Consider the following 19,276-nt stretch of genomic DNA (forward strand, 5'->3'; position numbering starts at 1 on the left):
AATACTGATTCAGTTGTACAGTTGTAATTGCAATATATGTATATGGCATTTTATAATCTAACCTTTTTACATAATGTTATGCACACTCCCCTTTGGCTAGAATTTATAAGCATCGTTCTCCATCATAGCATTTTATTACATTTAGGGCATTTACTATAATTTACTTCTTAATTTTCTACTATTGGACATTAAGGTTCTTTTCAATATTTTGCTAGAATAGGTTGCACAGCAATTGGCCTATCAATGTACAGAGCTGCTGCTTCCATTAACTTATTGTTGGGAGATATATTTCAGACATAGACAGAAAGACATTATGCTTGGACCTCATATATTCGTTATATAGTTATATAGGGCATGAAAACAAATCTCTAAATGTTATAAAAGATGAACAGTTCCTCTCTGGTTGCTAAATCATTGCACAGGGGTAGAACTCCTCAATATGGCTTTTTATACCTTACCTTTCTTTTACTTCTAAGACAGGGAACCCAGCTGATGAGCTCATTATAACAATTGCCAGGCCAGATGTGATTAGGGAATCTCTTTCCTCAGTTTGTGGAAAGAGATGGATAGCCCTTGTTAGTGATGCTGTATTGATTTGTGTTTTTTTTCAACTATGGGACTGGATACATTTCTTTCTTAAGGATTTCCTGTGGTGGCAGCTGGCTTCTTTTCAAGCTTTTGAAAAGTCATAAAGGGGCCTGAAGTCATTTGATCTCCCAAAATGAGATCATCTCCAGTGTACCATATGTTTGTAAAGCAGACTTGGCCTTTAGTCTCGAGAGCTGTATTCCAGGAAAGGAACCAGTTAATGCAATCTTCCTTGACTGCTTTCTGCCTGGCCCTATGAGACAAACGCATGGGCATAAATTGGTCAAATGCCATAAGTGAGGAAAACGGCTATTAGTAGACGACAGCTATGCACAGCTTTATTTTACAAGGTCCAGCCTGATTCCAGCCAGTTTAAACTAAATTGTAAAGGAAATGCACTTACTGCAGGAAGCATGAAGCAACTGTCATGTGATAAGAAAGTAGACATTCCTTTTCACTAGGCGTGGACTTGGCCACATTTATTTCTACAGGAAAAGCTTGTGATGACTTGCCTTTATGAATGGTGACCGTAAATCTCATTCTCGCCAAGGTTTCCAGATGCATTTGTGACCTTCAGTTCCTTCCAGAGGAGGTTCCCTGAGGTATCTGGGTATTGCCACTGTGCTGACAGCCAAGGGCGGGAACTGGCTGAGACAGGTGAGTGACACCCCTCAGGTGATCTGAAGGGAGGGAGTGTGATTCCTCAGGTCTGACAGCCTGGATAACATTGCTTGTAAAGCACAGCTAGAGTGACTGCCTGCTCCCTGCCAGGCTGCTGTGGGCGTTGAGGAGGACACAACCTTAGCAAACTGTCATCTTGCAGTGTGCTGAATGCAGCTGCTGCTGGCCCACATAGTGCCTTTGTGCACACTGGAAAGAAGTGCCCCGCTCTGGGCAGATGCAGCCCCGAAATTGGCGAGTGGAGCACCGGATGGATTTAATCTCTTATTCTATAAGCACTGCTCCTTTGTTCCTCTGAACAACCTGCAGAACCATCTACAGCAGCTCTGACTTTGGAAACTGTTAAAGTGTGGTTCAGACTTACTGCCTAATGATGCTGGTGAAGGCTCTCTCTCTCAGTATCTGTTTGCACAACAAGGTCAGGGCTTCCTTTCTGAATGAGACCATCTCTGAAAGTCTTGCTGTCTTTGCTCAGGTTTGGAGTTGTTACTGGATGAAATTTATGACACCATTTTTGCTGGCCTGGACCTTCCTTCCACCTTCACTGAAACCACCCTGTACCGGATACTGCAGAGACGGTTCCTCGCAGTTCAATCCGTCATCTCTGGCAGATTCCGATGTAAGTAATAAACTGCCAACAATGTGCGTGTTTCCATTAGGGGGATGCCTCTTGGGTTTCAAAGTCGCTATGGTGTGTGTGGCTGCTCCACCAAAGTGAGGGCAGAGATGAAACGAATCGTTAAGAGCAAGCAGCAGTGCATGCTGTGAAGACACCAAGCGTTGTTGACACTGTCTTCTTTACTGTGTGGATTTCCTCTAGGCCCCACAAAATGTGAAGTGGAGCGGTTTACAGCAACCAGCTTTGGTCACCCCTATGTTCCAAGCTGCCGCCGAAATGGAGACTATCAGGCGGTGCAGTGCCAGACGGAAGGGCCCTGCTGGTGTGTGGACGCCCAGGGGAAGGAAATGCATGGAACCCGGCAGCAAGGGGAGCCGCCATCTTGTGGTGGGTTTCCTCTGGGGGCTTCCTCTTTCGGCCTCGGATCATATTACTTTAGCGGTCCTCCAGACCAACCTCTCTGGACCCCATTAATTCAACTGCCTTCTGGTGTGCCCCCACTGGCCCTTCAAGCTCAACCTGTCTGAGAACCAGTTTATCATCCTTAACTTCCAACATGTTTCTCATCTTGTCTCAGACCTCGTTGCATTTTCAGGGAGCTCAGGGAATATTAGGGGGCTCATAGGTGAAGAAAAACAAAAGAGAATTGAGTTCCCATGTGCCGTGAGACAGGAGCATGCACGTAACTAAAGGAGCATGGTGAGGTGGGCATTCGATCTTGCAGCAGGTATGGGAAGGAGGCATTTAGGAAGAATGCATGGAAGAGGCCATACTTGATCAGAATCTTCTAAGAAGATGTTTCCTGAAGGAGAGGAGTAAGGAAAGGTGTTCTATATAGAGAGAGCAGGAGAAACAAAATTAGATGGACAGAATAATAGGCATCGATATGCTAATGATCATCTGATCTGCAAGAAGGATAGAGAAAAAAATTGCTGAAGTATGAATAGGGTGGTGCTCCGGGCTCTGGAGAAAGGCAGGGGTAAGACAATGAGGTATTTGTTATCCTAACAAAGGCTTGGGGGCTTCATCCTGGAGGTCAGGTTAAGACAGTGAAAGGTTTTAAGTTGGACAGTATCATCGTGGGTTTTGCATGTAAGGCAAAGAAATTCTGGAGGAGAGACTCAAAGGAGCAGTAGTCCCGAGGCAAAGGGGCTAATTAAAAGGTCATTGCCATGTTCCAGAGATGATGGGGTCTGTATTAATTTTCTAGGGCTATGGTAATAAATCACCACAAAGTGGGCATCTGAGAGCAACTGAAATGTATTGTCTCTATTCTGGAGGTTGGAAGTCCAAAATCAGGGTGTCAGCAGGGCCGTGCTCCCTCTGAAAGCTCTAGGGGAGGATCCTTTCTTTCCTCTTCCTAGCTTGTAGTGGCTGCCAGCAATCTGTGCGTTCTTTGGTTTAGGGCAGCATTACTGTAGTCTTTGCCTCCATTGCCACATGGCCATCTTCCCTCTGTGTCTGTCTGTGAGTCTTCTCCTCTTCTTACAAGGAGACCAGTCATGTTGGGTTAAGGCTCCACTTGATCCAGTCAGACATCATCTTAACTAGTCCCACCTACAATGACCTTCCTGCCAAATAAGGTCACATTCTGTGGTTCTGGGAAGAGCATGAATTTTGAGGGACACATTCAACCCAGTATGGGGCCAACATTAAAGCAGAAACAGTGGGAGACAGTGAGAACTCTTATTAGGCATTCCAGCCAGACCCCATTTTCTCCTCCTGGTGAAATTTTGAAGGATGTTATGATGAGGAAGGGAAGAACCAGGAGCATTCCTAGGCTTCCAACTTGGGGAAGCTGGGTAGATTTTAAAAGATTTGGAATAGTGATACACCAATGCAGGGTTTTTTATAGCTTCAATATATATATTAACATTCATTGAATAATTCTTGCTAAATCATTCCATTTGTCCAACTTAACCTTTTGAATATTCTTCATGGTGTGTGGTTATATTCTATCTGCTAAGTGTGAGAATGTCGAAAAAGAAAATTTGGAGACACTTTCTTGAAGGTATTTACAACCACATTTCATTTATACTAAAACCTAGAGAATGTTATGCCATCCAACTTCCAGGTGGAAATGAAGAACTATGGCTTTCCAAATTAAAGACCATAAATGGCTCTATCAAGTGCATAGATAGATCATATATTTTCACTCTTTCTGTCTGGTATATCAGGTCTTATTTCTGTGTAAAGAAATGCCACATGGAAACAGTAATTGAATTTCCTTGCTTTGGTAACACTACATAACAAATGGATGGAAAGGGAAGGGTAAGCTCTTAATTTGGAAGAAGACTAAGCAAAGCAGTAAACTTTATTTCTGCCATACTTTCCTGTAATATCCATTAAAAGAGGCCATGTCCTCGTTGAGGGATGTTACGTGTTCTGATGCTGCTAATCTCTCCCCTCCCACCACATTTTCCAGTTCTTTCCCTGTTGCCTGGTTACAGAAGGAAATTGGCTGACTTTCTTTTTGGCATTTGTGTGAATCAAGAGGAAAAAAAATTTTAAAAGTTGGAGGGGGGCTTGGTGGTTAAAAGGTAAGAGTTATGATTTTATGGAGAAAAATGGAGCTTACTTACATCCACCTATGTAACTGAGACAGCCCTTTGGTGTTTGAATTTTACATTTTTTTTTATCTCTTAATGTGGCTACACTCAGCCTAGGATGTTCAGATAGAATGACTTGACCATGCAAAGAGTTGGCTGAGCTGATCATTGTTAAATTAGTAATTTCTAGGAAAGGTCAAGAAGCGCAGAAGAATGTTCTAAGTGTGTACACTGGGTAGGCATTATTGTTTTATATTATAGGAAGTATTATATTTCCTATATTATAATATATATTACAATATAAGAAAATATTTCTTATTATAGGAACCACTAACAGCATTTCAGATATGGTTCTTGCCCTCAAGGAGACCATAGCTAGCCTAGAAAAGACTATTCCCAAGGAGGAATTAGCCACACTAAAAGCACATAGTGAAGCATTAAAGTCTATTGAGAATTCCAATGAGAGAATGCTGGAAGACAACATTTCATTAAATACACATAGGAATGTGTTGGTGTGCTAGTCTCCTAGAGCTGCCACAACAAGTCACCACAAACCAGGTGGTTTAAAACAACAGAAATGTATTCCCTCCTAGTTCTGGAGGCCAGAAATCTGAAATCAAGATGTGGGCAGGGCCATGCTCTCCCTGAAGTTTCTATGGCAGAATTCTTCCTTGCCCCTTCCTGGTTTCTGGTGGTTGCTGGCAATCCCTGGTGTCTTTGGCTTGTGGCTGCCTCCCTCCAATCTGTGCCTCTGTCTTCACACAGCCTTCTTCACTGTGTGCATCTTTGTGTCTTTACATGACCTTCTTATAAGGACATCAGTCATTGGATTTAGAGCCCACCCTAATCCAGTATGACATCATCTTAACTTGGTGACATCTGCAAAGACCCTATTTCTAAATCACATTCTGAGGTTCCCTGTAGACATGAACATCATGTCTGTGTGTAGGAGGGACACTATTCACCTGAGTACCATTGGCAAGTGAGGTCAGATTTTCAGAAAGTGAGCCAGTATTTACAAGACTTACCTTAGAAGGGATCAACCTCTAGTGAGAGCTAGGGCAGTGGTCATGCCAACTGGAAAAGTCACTCCTCCAGAATGGCCCCACAAAGGCAGCTCAGGGGAAAGGAAAAAACAAATGACACAGAGAAGAAAGTGGTTTCAAACGTAGGTATCCTTGATTGAATGTTCTGGCTTCTTACTACCTGAAAGATCTGAGGAGCTGTCTCAAGATTGCTCGTGACATTAAAACCTTTTCTCCCATTTTACTTTGTCTCATGCAGCTGAAGGCCAATCTTGTGCCTCCAAAAGGCAGCAGGCCTTGTCCAGACTCTACTTTGGGACCTCAGGCTACTTCAGCCAGCACGACCTGTTCTCTTCCCCAGAGAAAAGATGGGCCTCTCCAAGAGTAGCCAGATCTGCCACATCCTGCCCACCCACAATCAAGGAGCTCTTTGTAGACTCTGGGCTTCTCCGCCCAATGGTGGAGGGACAGAGCCAACGGTTTTCTGTCTCAGAAAGTCTTCTCAAAGAAGCCATCCGAGCAATTTTTCCCTCCCGAGGGCTGGCTCGTCTTGCCCTTCAATTTACCACCAACCCAAAGAGACTCCAGCAAAACCTTTTTGGAGGGAAATTTTTGGTGAATGTTGGCCAGTTTAACTTGTCTGGAGCCCTTGGCACAAGAGGCACATTTAACTTCAGTCAATTTTTCCAGCAACTTGGTCTTGCAAGCTTCTTGAATGGAGGGAGACAAGAAGATTTGGCCAAGCCACTCTCTGCGGGATTAGGTTCAAATTCTTCTACAGGAACCCCTGAAGCTGCTAAGAAGGATGGTACTGTGAATAAGCCAACTGTGGGCAGCTTTGGCTTTGAAATTAACCTACAAGAGAACCAAAATGCCCTCAAATTCCTTGCTTCTCTCCTGGAGCTTCCAGAATTCCTTCTCTTCTTGCAACATGCTGTCTCTGTGCCAGAAGATGTGGCCAGAGATTTAGGTGACGTGATGGAAATGGTGCTCAGCTCCCAGACCTGTGAGCAAACACCTGAAAGGCTATTTGTCCCATCATGCATGACAGAAGGAAGCTATGAGAATGTCCAATGCTTTGCGGGAGAGTGCTGGTGTGTGGATTCCTGGGGCAGAGAGCTTCCAGGCTCAAGAGTCAGAGGTGGACAGCCGAGGTGCCCCACAGACTGTGAAAAGCAAAGGGCTCGCATGCAAAGCCTCATGGGCAGCCAGCCTGCTGGCTCCAGCTTGTTTGTCCCTGCTTGTACTAGTGAGGGACACTTCCTGCCTGTCCAGTGCTTTAACTCAGAGTGCTACTGTGTTGATGCTGAGGGTCAGGCCATTCCTGGAACTCGAAGTGCAATAGGGAAGCCCAAGAAATGTAAGTCTGTTGGGTGTTCAATCTGTAGGTTCTCTGAGTCTCTCTTTATGCCCTGACCCAATGCAGTACAGTAATAGAAATCCACTCCTGGCCAATGCTTACACTTCAGTTAAGGACAAAATTGACTGCTTATATTAAAAATTATCCTGGAACGCCTAGATAATGTTAATCAGACCTAGGAGTAAATAGATTTGTTTGGCCTTAAAGAACCACCACATTTCTGCAGTGCTGATCACCAACTGATGTCAATGGTGCTGATTTAGTCAGGGGGCAATGCCTATCTAGGTATTATCTACAAATTTAAGCTTCATGGTATTTCTATGGCTATATAAGGTTTTAGATGGAGTTTGGACAGTTAAGTGGTTTTATCTTGGTCTTTCGAGTTTGTTAAATTTCTTAAACTGAAACACCTGCTCATTGTTCCTCCCCAGGCCCCACACCCTGTCAATTACAGGCTGAGCAAGCTTTCCTCGGGACGGTGCAGGCCCTGCTCTCTAACTCCAGCAGGCTACCCACCCTTTCCGACACCTACATCCCACAGTGCAGCACCGATGGGCAGTGGAGACAAGTGCAATGCGATGGGCCCCCCGAGCAGGTCCTTGAGTGGTACCAACGATGGGAGGCTCAGAACAAGGGCCAGCAGCTGACGCCTGCCAAGCTGCTAGTAAAGATCATGAGCTACAGAGAAGCAGCTTCTGGAAACTTCAGTCTCTTTATTCAAAGTCTGTATGAGGCTGGCCAGCAAGGTGTCTTCCCGGTGCTGTCACAATACCCTTCTCTGCAAGATGTCCCACTAGCAGCACTGGAAGGGAAGCGGCCCCAGCCCAGGGAGAATGTCCTCCTGGAGCCCTACCTCTTCTGGCAGATCCTAAATGGCCAACTCAGCCGATACCCGGGGTCCTACTCAGACTTCAGCACTCCTTTGGCACATTTCGACCTTCGGAACTGCTGGTGTGTGGATGAGGCTGGCCAAGAGCTGGAAGGAACGCGGGCTGAGCAAAGCAAGCTCCCAACATGTGAGCTAACGCATATGAAGAGCTAAATGTGTGTGTGTGTGTGTGTGTGTGTGTGTGTTTAACATATAAAAAAGGATGTCTAGTGGGAGGGTATTGAGTGTCAAAGCTGGAATGGAGTTTAGAGATGGCTGAGAAAATGAAGGCTCACAGAGGGGAAGGGACTTCCCTGTATCAACACAGTCAGGTGTTGGCAAGATTGATACAGTGTATTTTAAAACTTTCATATAATTGATTACTTCAATTAGTGTCTTAGATTTTTACTGGATGTCTTCTGTGTGCAAAGCATCTTTATCTTAGAGCTGATGAAGGCTATAAAAGTGGAGGTGACCTGGCCCTTGTCCTCCTATGGTTAATGTTTAGTAATCGCTCCTATTTTAGGTGCACCTTTTAATTGACCAATGAGTATTACAGTGAATCTGCTACTTGCACAGAATGCTGCTAAGTGCGCAGACCTCAGGAGAGTGCCACCTGAAATGGCTTTAATTGATTTGGAAGGATTTAACTAAGGGACTGGTTGGGGAGCTGCTAATTGAGGTCTATACATTCAGCTTTGTGACAGGTAGACTTATGGGAAAGTTAAGATACATGAGCCATAAATAGAATGAAGCTGACACTGAGTTTCAGTTAAAATGTCTTATCCCCCTTAGCTGTGCCAGCAGTTTGAAAGAACAACCAGACATGTTCAACACTGTTATCGCCAAATCCAAATCTAACCAGCCATTGCTAATATTACAGGTGATATGACAGCTGTTCAGTGAAATCTCTCAATTCATTCTTTGCAAGTTTAACATTGTCTGGACCTTTCTGAGCAATGTGAAAATCCATTAGACTAGTTTGATATTAGCCAAATTTTAGGCTTTAGCAGCAACTGGGTTTTTTAAATGTCAGGTGAAAGTACCATGTAATGAGAACAGTAATACCCTTGGCATTTTGAACAGCCCAGAGATGACAATGCAAGGATTCTCCATTCAAATGTCAAATTCTAGCAATAGAACCCTCAAGGTTAACACATTGATCTTGGCCTGACTGTTAGATAAGAAGTCTTATTTATTTTTGTGGTTTTTGTAGAATCATTCTCCATACCAGTGGTCAGGTCTCTTACATTGCGGACATTCCTATAATTTTAAATTATTTAAGACTAAATTTGGTCCTATTTGTATGCAATTTTAGGAGCATGAGTTGTTGATACCAAAAGTACCTAGTAACTGTATTTTATTTTATTTTGAGACTGAGTTTTGCTCTTATTGCCCAGGCTGGAGTGCAATGGCGTGATCTCGGCTCACTGCAACCTCCGCCTCCCAGGTTCAAGCAATTCTCCTGCCTCAGCCTCCTAAGTAACTGAGATTACAGGTGCCTGCCACCAAGCCCAGCTATTTTTTTTGTATTTTTAGTAGAGACGGGGTTTCACCATGTTGGCCAGGCTAGTCTTGAACTCCTGACCTCAGGTGATCCACCTGCCTCAGCCTCCCAAAGTGCTGGGATTACTTTAGTGACTAGTCTTACCTTAGTCGGAATGCTGGATAGAGTATTAGAACTAGGCTTAGAGTAATCTGCTTTTTTAAATTGAGTAACAAGAGACTGGATGCAAGACCATCCATTAGGGAGAAAATGTTTGAACTTCCATCTCTATTCAGTATTTTCTATCTTCCTTTCACATTTCTGTTAATATATTCATTTTTGCAATTAAATGTTTAACAGCTGAAACAGCTAAAAATCTGCATGTAGTGTATTATTTTAGTAGTATGTATATGCCTTATAAAGAAACACCCATTTTTTGGGGGGTGCATATTCAAAATCTTTTGTTTATAAGGGTATGCAATTGAAAGGGTTTGATAGTCAAAGTGTGGTCCAGTGGCATTGGCATTCACCTTGGGAACTCGTTAAAGATTCAGGATCTCAGGCCCCACCTATTGAATCAAAACTTGCATTTCTACAGTATTCCCAGGGGAATTCAATGCAGCCAAAAGCTTGAGGAGGACTGGCCTGGAGGACAGAACAGTAGCTGTCTTGTACCATGGTTCTACCATCTACTGCTCTGTGACCTAAGAGAGGCTAACTCTTTTGAGTCTTAGTGTCATCTGTAAAATCTGAGTTACAACACATAACTGCCTCAAAGGCTTGTTGGGAGAATTACAAAAAGTAATAGACGTAAAGTGCTAGACTTGGCACACAGGAAGTACTTAACAAGTGATGGCTGGATTAATACAATTGATAGTGAGTAATGAAGGTACCAATAACTTCCTACATGCATCACTCACACGGGTGATGGCTCAGGCCTCTAGGAGTCTGAGTCTGCATTGCTATCTCTGGCCTGTTTGAAATTTTGCTTTCTTCATTTAATATGCGTTTATGAACTGCCTACTGTGGGCACTGTACTGTATGATGGGAAGACAGGTGAAGGATGGTGTCTGCTCTGAGAAACTCAGAGACCAGTGGGGAAACCAAGGATGTTATCAGGAAAGTAATAAATGACAATGGTGGAACAGAGGTATGTACATGGAAAATGCGGTGGAGGGTGCTCAGAGAAAGGGGCTACTAACTCATTGAAGATTGGGGTAAAGATTAGCTTGATCCCAACTACTGGGATGAATCTTAAGAGGGGTTCGTCCAGTCACAGATGTGGCAGGCCCTTTGGGACAGAGGAAATAGCATGCACTGAGTCAATGAAGCTGTGAGTCAGGTGGAGAAAAGGTTATAGACGTAGGAGGGGAGGGGATGCAGGAGGGAACGAAAGAAGAAGAGGTGGATAGTAAATTGGGAACAGATTATAATGTTTTTGAGACAGTCTTGCTCTCTTGCCTATGTTGGAGTGCAGTGGCATGATCTCAGTTCATTGCAGCCTCAACCTCGCAGGCTCAAGCGATCCTCCCACCTCAGCCTCTCAAGTAGCTGGGACTACAAGCATGCACCATCACGCCCAGCTAATTTTTGCATTTCTTGTAGAGACGGGGTTTTACCATGTCGTCCAGGCTGGTCTTGAACTCCTGGGCTCAAGTGATCTGTCTGCCTTGGCCTCCCAAAGTGCCAGGATTACAGGCATGAACCACTGCATCCAGCTGGGGACAGATTTTAAAAGATCTTATGTGCCCAGTTGTAGATTTTTACTTTATCTTGGAAGAAACGTAGAGCAAGCCGAGGTTTTTAAATGTGAGTTTTTGCTTCGGAGATTCAAAATCCCTGGGATTAGTAGAATAAATTATTTGATAATATCCTTTTGAACAAGAAAACAATAACTTCAAATTCCGGAAGTCAAAGTTTTCTGTTGATCCCATGCTCTCAAAAGAATCCAATGACACCCGCACTGTTGAATTCACAATGTGATGTTTGAAGTAAATTTGGCGAGGGTGGATTTTGCTAAGTGACACTGCCAAGGACAGCATGTGCCAGATGCTGTGCCAAGCACTTCAACTGCAACACTTAAAAGGCTCATTACAAAACCCCATGGACTAGATGCCCCAATTTTTCCCATTGCACAGATCAGGAGGCTGAAGCTCAGAGAAGTTAAGTGCATCATCCATGGTTGCACAACTAATAAATGACCCAAAAATTGAACACAAAAGTCTTTGAGTGCCACAGTCTTTCCTCTTCACAGGAATAACTCTCTGCGAACCTACAGTGCCTCCCTTCAACTTTTGATATCCATCCATCCAACCATCTATCCATGCATCCATCCATCCAACCATCTATCCATGCATCCATCCATCCAACCATCTATCCATGCATCCATCCATCCATCATCAGTCTATCCTTCATTAGAGACAGCCAGTCAAGATCACTATTCCCAGAGTGAGACTGTCTAGATTGAAATTCTGAATCAGCTACTTGCTAGCTGGGAACTCGTTTAAATTATATGACTTCTCCATGCCTCAGTTTCTCATCTGTAGCATGAGAATAAGAATATTTTATTGGGCTGTTGCATCAGTTAGATTGTCTGTGTAGATGTGCTCAGGATGATGCCCAGCGTGGAGCAAGTATGAGCTACTACTCATCTTATGCAGTGGGCCCCCCACAAATGGTGACTGAAAGAGAGGGTGGAGGCAAAACAAGGAACATTCCAGGTTGTGGAAAGAGCTGCTGCGAAGGAAACAGCTGAGGCAAAAATGTGCTCACGTGTGGGTGTGTATTGTGTAGTGTGTGTATGTGTGTGGTGTGGTGGGTGTTTATGTATGTGTGTGTAGTGTGTGTTTATGGGGTGTGTGTATTTCTATATGGGTGTATGGTGTGTGCGTTTATGTGTGTGGTATGTGCATAGGTGTGTGGTGTGTCTGTATGTGTGGTATGTGTATGAGTGTGGTGTGTCTGTATGTGTGTGGTATGGTGTATGTGTGTGTGGTGTGTGTGTGCATGTGTGTGGTGTGTGTGTACTGTGTGTGATGCGTGTGTGCATGTGTGTGTGGTGTGTGTGTACTGTGTGTGGTGTGTATGTGTGTGGTGTGTATGTGTGTGTGGGTGGTGTGTGTATGTGTGTGGTGTTCATGTATGTGTGTGGTGTATGTGTGGAGGGTGTGTGTGGTGTGTATTTGTGTATGTGTGGTGTGTGTGTGGTATGTGTGGTGTGTGGGTGGTGTGTATGTGTGTGGTGAGTGTGGTGTGTGTGTGGTGTGTATGTGAGTGTGTGGTGTGTATATGTGGTGTGTGTATGTGTGTGGTGTGTATGTGTGTGGTGTGTGCGGGGGTGGTGTGTGTGTATGTGTACGTGTGGTGTATGTGATCTGTATGTGCATACTGTGTGTATGGTGTGTATATGTGTGTGTGGTGTGTGTGTGGTGTGTATGTGTGTAGTGTGGGGGGTGGTGTGTATGTGTGTGATGTGTATGTGTGTGTGTGAGGGGGTGGTGTGTATGTGTGTGGTGTGGGGGGTGGTGTGTATGTGTGTGGTGTGTTGTGTGTGTGTGTTGTGTGTGTGGTGTGTGTGTGGTGTGTATGTGTGTGTGAGGGGGTGGTGTGTATGTGTGTGGTGTGGGGGGGTGGTGTGTATGTGTGTGGTGTGTTGTGTGTGTTGTGTGTGTGGTGTGTTTGCGTGTGTGTGTTGTGTGTGTGTGGTGTGTATATGTGTGTGTGAGGGGGTGGTGTGTATGTGTGTGGTGTGGGGGGGTGGTGTGTATGTGTGTGGTGTGTTGTGTGTGTTGTGTGTGTGGTGTGTATGTGAGTGTGTGTTGTGTTGTGTGTGTGGTGTGTATGTGTGTGTGTGAGGGGGTGGTGTGTATGTGTGTGGTGTGGGGGGGTGGTGTGTATGTGTGTGGTGTGTTGTGTGTGTGTTGTGTGTGTGTGGTGTGTATGTGTGTGTGTGAGGGGGTGGTGTGTATGTGTGTGGTGTGGGGGGTGGTGTGTATGTGTGTGGTGTGTTGTGTGTGTTGTGTGTGGTGTGTATGTGTGTGTGTGTGAGGGCACACATGCTTCATGGGAGTCAGAGGGAGGTCCACGTGGTGAGTGAGTCCATCCGTGTTATTTTTATTCCCCTAGGTCCTGGCTCCTGTGAGGAAGCAAAGCTCCGTGTACTGCAGTTCATTAGGGAAACGGAAGAGATTGTTTCAGCTTCCAACAGTTCTCGGTTCCCTCTGGGGGAGAGTTTCCTGGTGGCCAAGGGAATCCGGCTGAGGAATGAGGACCTCGGCCTTCCTCGGCTCTTCCCGCCCCGGGAGGCTTTTGCGCAGCAGTTTCTGCGCGGGAGTGATTACGCCATTCGCCTGGCGGCTCAGTCTAGTGAGTGTGGTGCCCTTCAGCTTTCTTACTGCGTCCCTTTGGAAAAGCAGGAGCTTAAATTCGTCTCTCCTCAGTCATCCTTAGGACTTTGTGGTTTGGCTTCCCCAAACTGATGGGTTCTTGGGAAGGAAAAGGCAAAGTGGTTTGGGGGCACCAGTCAAAGCTGGAATGCTGCACGCATCTCTAAAATGCTCCTTAATTCTCCAGCAAATCTACCCTAGGGCAGGTTTCAGATGGCACCTGCCGCTCCCACAAAGCCAATATTCTTGTTAAAATGTGAGGGACCCAAGCCCGTGAATGCTCAAACACCCCTCATGGCCTGCTCCAAAGCTTCCCTCCATTTCCAGAGATTCAGGAACGCCACACAGCGGGAGGGGAGAGGAAGCCTCGATATTAAGGAACTATGACACATTGATCTCATCTGATCCTGAGAGTAACTCCAAAAAGCAAGAATTACTACCTGCATGCGACAGAGGCATAATAACCTCAGGGAGCCTGCAGTCCTCTGGTCTATAATAACAGCTGAACAATATGCTATTTTTTTTTTTTTTTTTTTGAGACGGAGTCTTGCTCTGTTACCCAGGCTGGGGTGCAGTGGCACAATCATAGCTCACCACAGCCTCGAACTCCTGGGCTCAAGCAATCCTCCCACCTCAACCACCTGAGTAGCTGGGACTACAGGTGTGTGCCACCACACACAGCTAATATTTGCACATTTTTAGTAGAGACAGGGTTTCACCATGTTGGCCAGGCTGGTCTCAAACCCCTGACTTCAAGTGATCTGTCTGCCTCAGCCTTCCAAAGTGCCGGGATTACAGGCATGAGTCACAGCCCTCGGCCAGCCAAACAATATTCTAACCTCACCTTTGAGCAGGTGCTTACTGTGCTAAGTAGATGATCAGATCTTCACATTTAATCCTCTGACAGCTCCAGGAAAATGATGGTATAATCACCATCCACAATTCTTTGCAAATGGGGAAACGGAGTCTGAGGTTAAGTCACTTGCCCGAATTCACACAAGTGATAACCAGTGGGCCTGGATGGGAAGCCCAGAGACCTGGTCCTCCAGTTCATCTCTCCTGTTCCCTGCCAGGCAGATTCCAGGTATTGCTGAGGTCGGTGCCTAGCTCTGCCTCATCCTAGAGCCCTTGTTCTTCCTCTGTGACCACACAGCTGCTCTAGCAGGAGAACAGGTCCCTTCCAAGATTTCTTACTGACCGCACATCAACTTGACAAGGACAAATGATTCATCTGTCTTTGAATCTTACTCAGGATCCCCATCCCTGTCAAATGGTCTCAGCTGATTCCCTGTCTAGCTTTCTGGGCTTGAGTCACCAAACAGCAAGGCAGTCCTCCCCTGACAACATCTGCTCCAAGTCAAAGAGAATCCCTCCAGCAGGAGGGCAGCTCCCTGCCTTCCCATCCACTCCAGCAGGCACTCCAGGGTGTCTATGGCCAGCGTGGGATTGGGGCTCAGTGATCTTTGTTCTCCTAATACCACGTGACAATCTCATGTGTGCCATCTTTGTTTCCTGCTTCTCTCTCAACCCAGACATCTCTTTTGGAGGACCATGCACTGTGTCTTATTCTTTCTATATCCCTGGTGCATGACCCAGTGCCTGACACCTACAAGGAGCTCAGTAGCTGGTGGTTAACCATCCTTATTGCTTCCTTCCTCCCTTCTTTCTCTCTCTTCCGTCCACTACCCTCACCCTATGCCTAGACACTGCTTTTCTCTGTTCCTCAGAGACTCGGAGACTTCTGCTTTTGGGAAGAACTGTGTTGTTTTACATTTTTGTACAAAGACAGGATTTGACGTAATCAAAGAGAGAAGTGGGATTGATGCTCCTTCAGTTGTGGCCGCTTTGGTCAGGGAGGGAAATGTCGAGAAAGGGGAGGCAACGTTGCTGGTGCTATTGAGATTAATAATTGAATGGCATGTTGGTATTTTCTTCAGAAGTCAAGCTGAGAAGTTCCTCTCCAAGTAGCCACATGCTCCGCTTTGCATATCTGAGCTTGTAGAGAAAAGAGGAAGGGACCATAGAGGACCAGGCCTGGTCTTTTCCCTGAGAGTCTGGGGATTGAGGGCCCAGAGCGAACGAAGTGCCTTTGGCCACTAGAACATGGTAGCCATGTCTGAAGGCCTAATGAGGGTGGCGAAGGCTATAGGACGAAATGCATACAGCTGTGTCTGGCAAGCACTTGGTGCTTAACGCCTATCAGCTCCTCTGATGTAAATATCACAGTTGTCTTGTTAGGTGAGTGTTAGACCCATTCCATAGATGAGGAAACTGAGGCTCAGAGAGGTTGGGCAACTTGCTCATGATCACAGTTAGGAGGCGCAGTGCCGGGATTCAGAAAGAGGCCTGGCAGACTCCAGAACGCTGTCCACCGTATGGGGCTGCTTCAGAGGTCAATCCTGGTGTCCCCAGATGGCTCTGACTGTGAGTTGGTGGAATCCTTGTATCTGTAAGCTCTCCCATCTGGAGCCATGAAGCCTGTTTCTGAAAGGTGGGGAGTGGGGAGAACTGTCCCAATGGGCTGCGGGTGACTGCCAACAGTGCTACCCCAGATACTCCCGTTCTCCCTCCAGGATCCTGGTGAGGAATCCCAACCTGCCCCAAGTGCCAGCAGGAGTGGAGAAAGAGCTCAGGCGACAGTTCATGGCCACTTAGGAGGAGGGTGGTGGTCAGGGAAAATCAGACTGGGCCTGGTAAGACCCACACCAAACTGATGTGTGTCCCACCCGCTGCCCACTCTTGCTTCTTCCTCTCTCCCTCATGCATACATTCATGCTTTTTTCCCAGTCGGTGATTTCTTGAGTGCCTACTATGAGCCAGACACTCCTCTACATGCAAAATAAACACAAATCTCTGCACCAAAGAGCTTAAATGCTAGTGCGGAGGAGACAAATCTAACACAATAAATGGGAACACTATGTACTATGTTGGTGGTGGGGAAAGCCATGTGCAAAGCCCAGTGGGTCGGGGACTGCAAGAGCTGAGGACAGATGCAGTTTCATTAGTGGGGTGGCCAGTGGTTCATCATATAACCTCCCTCATTGAGCCTCTGTGTCCTCACCTGGGGTAAAAGGTCTGGCTTCATGGAGCTGCTGTGAAGATCTGATACGATTTTTTGTGGATATCAAAGTTTCAAAAGGGTTAAAAACTAAACTGTAGGAGTTTGGTAGGGAAACCTATGACAGCAGCTGACGACGATTGCCCTCCTGTGTTCCAAGGCCAACCCCTCCCCTTTCTGTCTGTGAACCCTTGGTTAAGTTGCTTAATCCATCTGTGTCTCAGTTTTCTCATCCATTAAATGAGATAACATGACATTTCTTCTAGATTGCTGTGAGTATTAAATTAATTAAGGTATGTATTTAGCTAGTGCCTCACACATAACATATGAGTATAGAGCCTATCTATTATTACTATTATCTCACGTGCCTGAAGGCACTTCAGTGACCTACTGATTTCTGTATGGAAGTTATCATAGAGGTCTACTATAATATTCTTTCAAGCTTCAGCCTAAGCGTTATTCTGAAAGGACAATCTGTTGAGTGGCTGCCTACTGTGCAAGGAGCCTTTGTAATACTGTGGGTGGAAATGTTTGTCAAATAAATAAATAAGAAGGCCTCCTTATGTTGGAACCAGGACATATGTGGTTGTTCTCAGCGACAGAGCCCACACAGAGCAGGTGGTCATATTCTGTTTTTCTCCCTCCCTGACTCCAGCCTTAAGCTTCTATCAGAGACGCCGCTTTTCCCTGGACGACTCGGCTGGAGCATCTGCCCTTCTGCGGTCGGGCCCCTACGTGCCACAGTGTGATGCGTTTGGAAGCTGGGAGCCTGTGCAGTGCCATGCTGGGACTGGTAAGGAGGGATAGGCAACTTCAGGTGGCCAAGTGACACCCTTTTTTTATTTTAGAGGACAGAGCCCACACTGGGAGGCAAGTGAGCTGCACTCTTAGGCTCCTCTTTAGTAGCTGGTGACAAATTCCTTAGCTTCTCGGGCCTCCGGTTATCTCACTTGTGTAACAGGAGCAGGAAACTTCTCCCAGCCTGAAAGACAAGTGGGTGGTTGCTGGGGGCATCAGAGTGATTGTGGACAATATCCAACTGGGGGTCTAGACTGGGGACAAAAGGCGACCAGGCTTGCACTGCTATGAGTGAAGAAGGAAAGTTGTTTATGAGACACTCCAGGGTAAGTCCCTAGTGCAATTCCTGAATGTTCTCCCCTTGGCTCTTTTCCAGGGCACTGCTGGTGTGTAGATGAGAAAGGTGGGTTCATCCCTGCCTCACTGACTGCCCACTCTCTGCAGATTCCACAGTGTAAGTGAAGCCTGCAGAGTTCTCCTCCCGACTCCCCTTGGTGGCCATCACTGGTCTAGTCAGCTGTGGTTGCCCAACTGCTGCAGACTCCATGGCCCAGCCCTTCAGCCAGGCCCCAGGTGCAGGCAGACGCATTTCCCAAGTCCCCAGGCCTGCAAGCTTGCACTGACCTTGGCACTTCCTAGTTGGAAGGCTCCCAGCTTTGCAGGTGGAAGGAAACAGCTGAGACTTTTGAAGGAGCCCTGGTTCTCCCCCTCTGTACACCTGCTGGGCAGTTTCAGCCACTCCTGTAGTTTCAGCAACTGCCTCACATCTGAACCTGCAGTCCCAACCCCTCTCCTGAGGCTCAGCCATGTGTAATCCACAGTCCACTTGGCATCTCAAAGTTGGCATGTGCCACATGAGTCTTTGTCCTCAGAGGTTCTACGTCTCCGTGAAGAGCACCTGCATTCACCCAGGCTCATGACCCTGAAACCTGGGGTCAGCCTGGGATCCCCTCTTTCCCTTGGCTCCCAGGACCAGTGCTTTACAAGCACCTCTCTCTCCCACAGGCCCGACAACCTGCGAGAAATCTCGAACCAGTGGGCTGCTTTCCAGCTGGAAACAGGCTAGATCCCAAGAAAACCCATCTCCAAAAGATCTGTTCGTCCCAGCCTGCCTAGAGGTAAGGGTCTGGAAGCACAGGATTGGAGCCGGGACTTGTCCCCGCTGGTCGAAGATGATTTTTCTTTTTGTTCAGTACGTTCAGCTTAGTTAAAAGCTCACATGACGTTCTCAGCCTGGGTGTTTGTCTGGGCCTGCTAGAACCTGGTTCTGTGACCTTGGGCCATTTACTTACCTTTTCTGTGTCCCAGTTTGTTTTGTTTAATCATAAGATCAGGCCACATTTTGTCCTAGCTAATGCTAGGATGGTTTTGAGACTCCAAGGAAGTATCTTTCATAAGAACTCTTTGAAAAATAAACAAAACAGGCTATCATGTTTTTCCTAAAGGCATCTTGGCCAAGGCCCTATGCTTACTGTGTCCCAGGTTCTCAACACACACAGAGGACACCAGCTTCTTTCCCTCCCTAGCTCCCGGGGTGATTTTAACAATTCATAATTCAGCAAAGTACTGATGTAGAACTCCTAGAGGACGAATTTATGCCCAGAACTTAACCTCTTACTTGCCAAGTGAGGGCAGTCTCTGGGCTCAGTGTCCTTTTTCTAAAATAGGATGGTAGGAACACTACCACCCACTCTGCTCAGCTTCCAAGGACTTGATGAGAAGCAGATGAAACAGCAGTGTCAAAACTCATGAAACTGTACAGTGCTAAGCAAAAGTTTCCTTATTATTGTTTGGTACTGTAAACATGGACCCACTTAAGAATAGTTTCATAGATAAATTAGTCAATGTCATTTAGCTTT

The 19,276-nt window shown here is 46.1% G+C and overlaps 1 protein-coding gene across 1 annotated transcript in view; it reads left to right on the forward strand.

The window, feature by feature from the left end:
* TG (thyroglobulin) overlaps positions 1-19,276 on the forward strand; it is a 275,016-nt gene that overhangs the window by 13,448 nt on the left and 242,292 nt on the right. Inside the window, exons 6-14 of the mRNA XM_055287302.1 lie at positions 1,139-1,245; positions 1,745-1,888; positions 2,090-2,275; positions 5,722-6,822; positions 7,254-7,838; positions 13,302-13,541; positions 17,275-17,412; positions 17,794-17,871; positions 18,423-18,535. Of these exons, the coding sequence (XP_055143277.1) occupies positions 1,139-1,245; positions 1,745-1,888; positions 2,090-2,275; positions 5,722-6,822; positions 7,254-7,838; positions 13,302-13,541; positions 17,275-17,412; positions 17,794-17,871; positions 18,423-18,535 (2,692 nt within the window). The remainder of the gene's footprint in view (positions 1-1,138; positions 1,246-1,744; positions 1,889-2,089; positions 2,276-5,721; positions 6,823-7,253; positions 7,839-13,301; positions 13,542-17,274; positions 17,413-17,793; positions 17,872-18,422; positions 18,536-19,276) is intronic.

The sequence above is a fragment of the Symphalangus syndactylus genome, chromosome 7 (assembly GCF_028878055.3).
Source record: "Symphalangus syndactylus isolate Jambi chromosome 7, NHGRI_mSymSyn1-v2.1_pri, whole genome shotgun sequence".
Lineage (NCBI taxonomy): Eukaryota > Metazoa > Chordata > Mammalia > Primates > Hylobatidae > Symphalangus > Symphalangus syndactylus.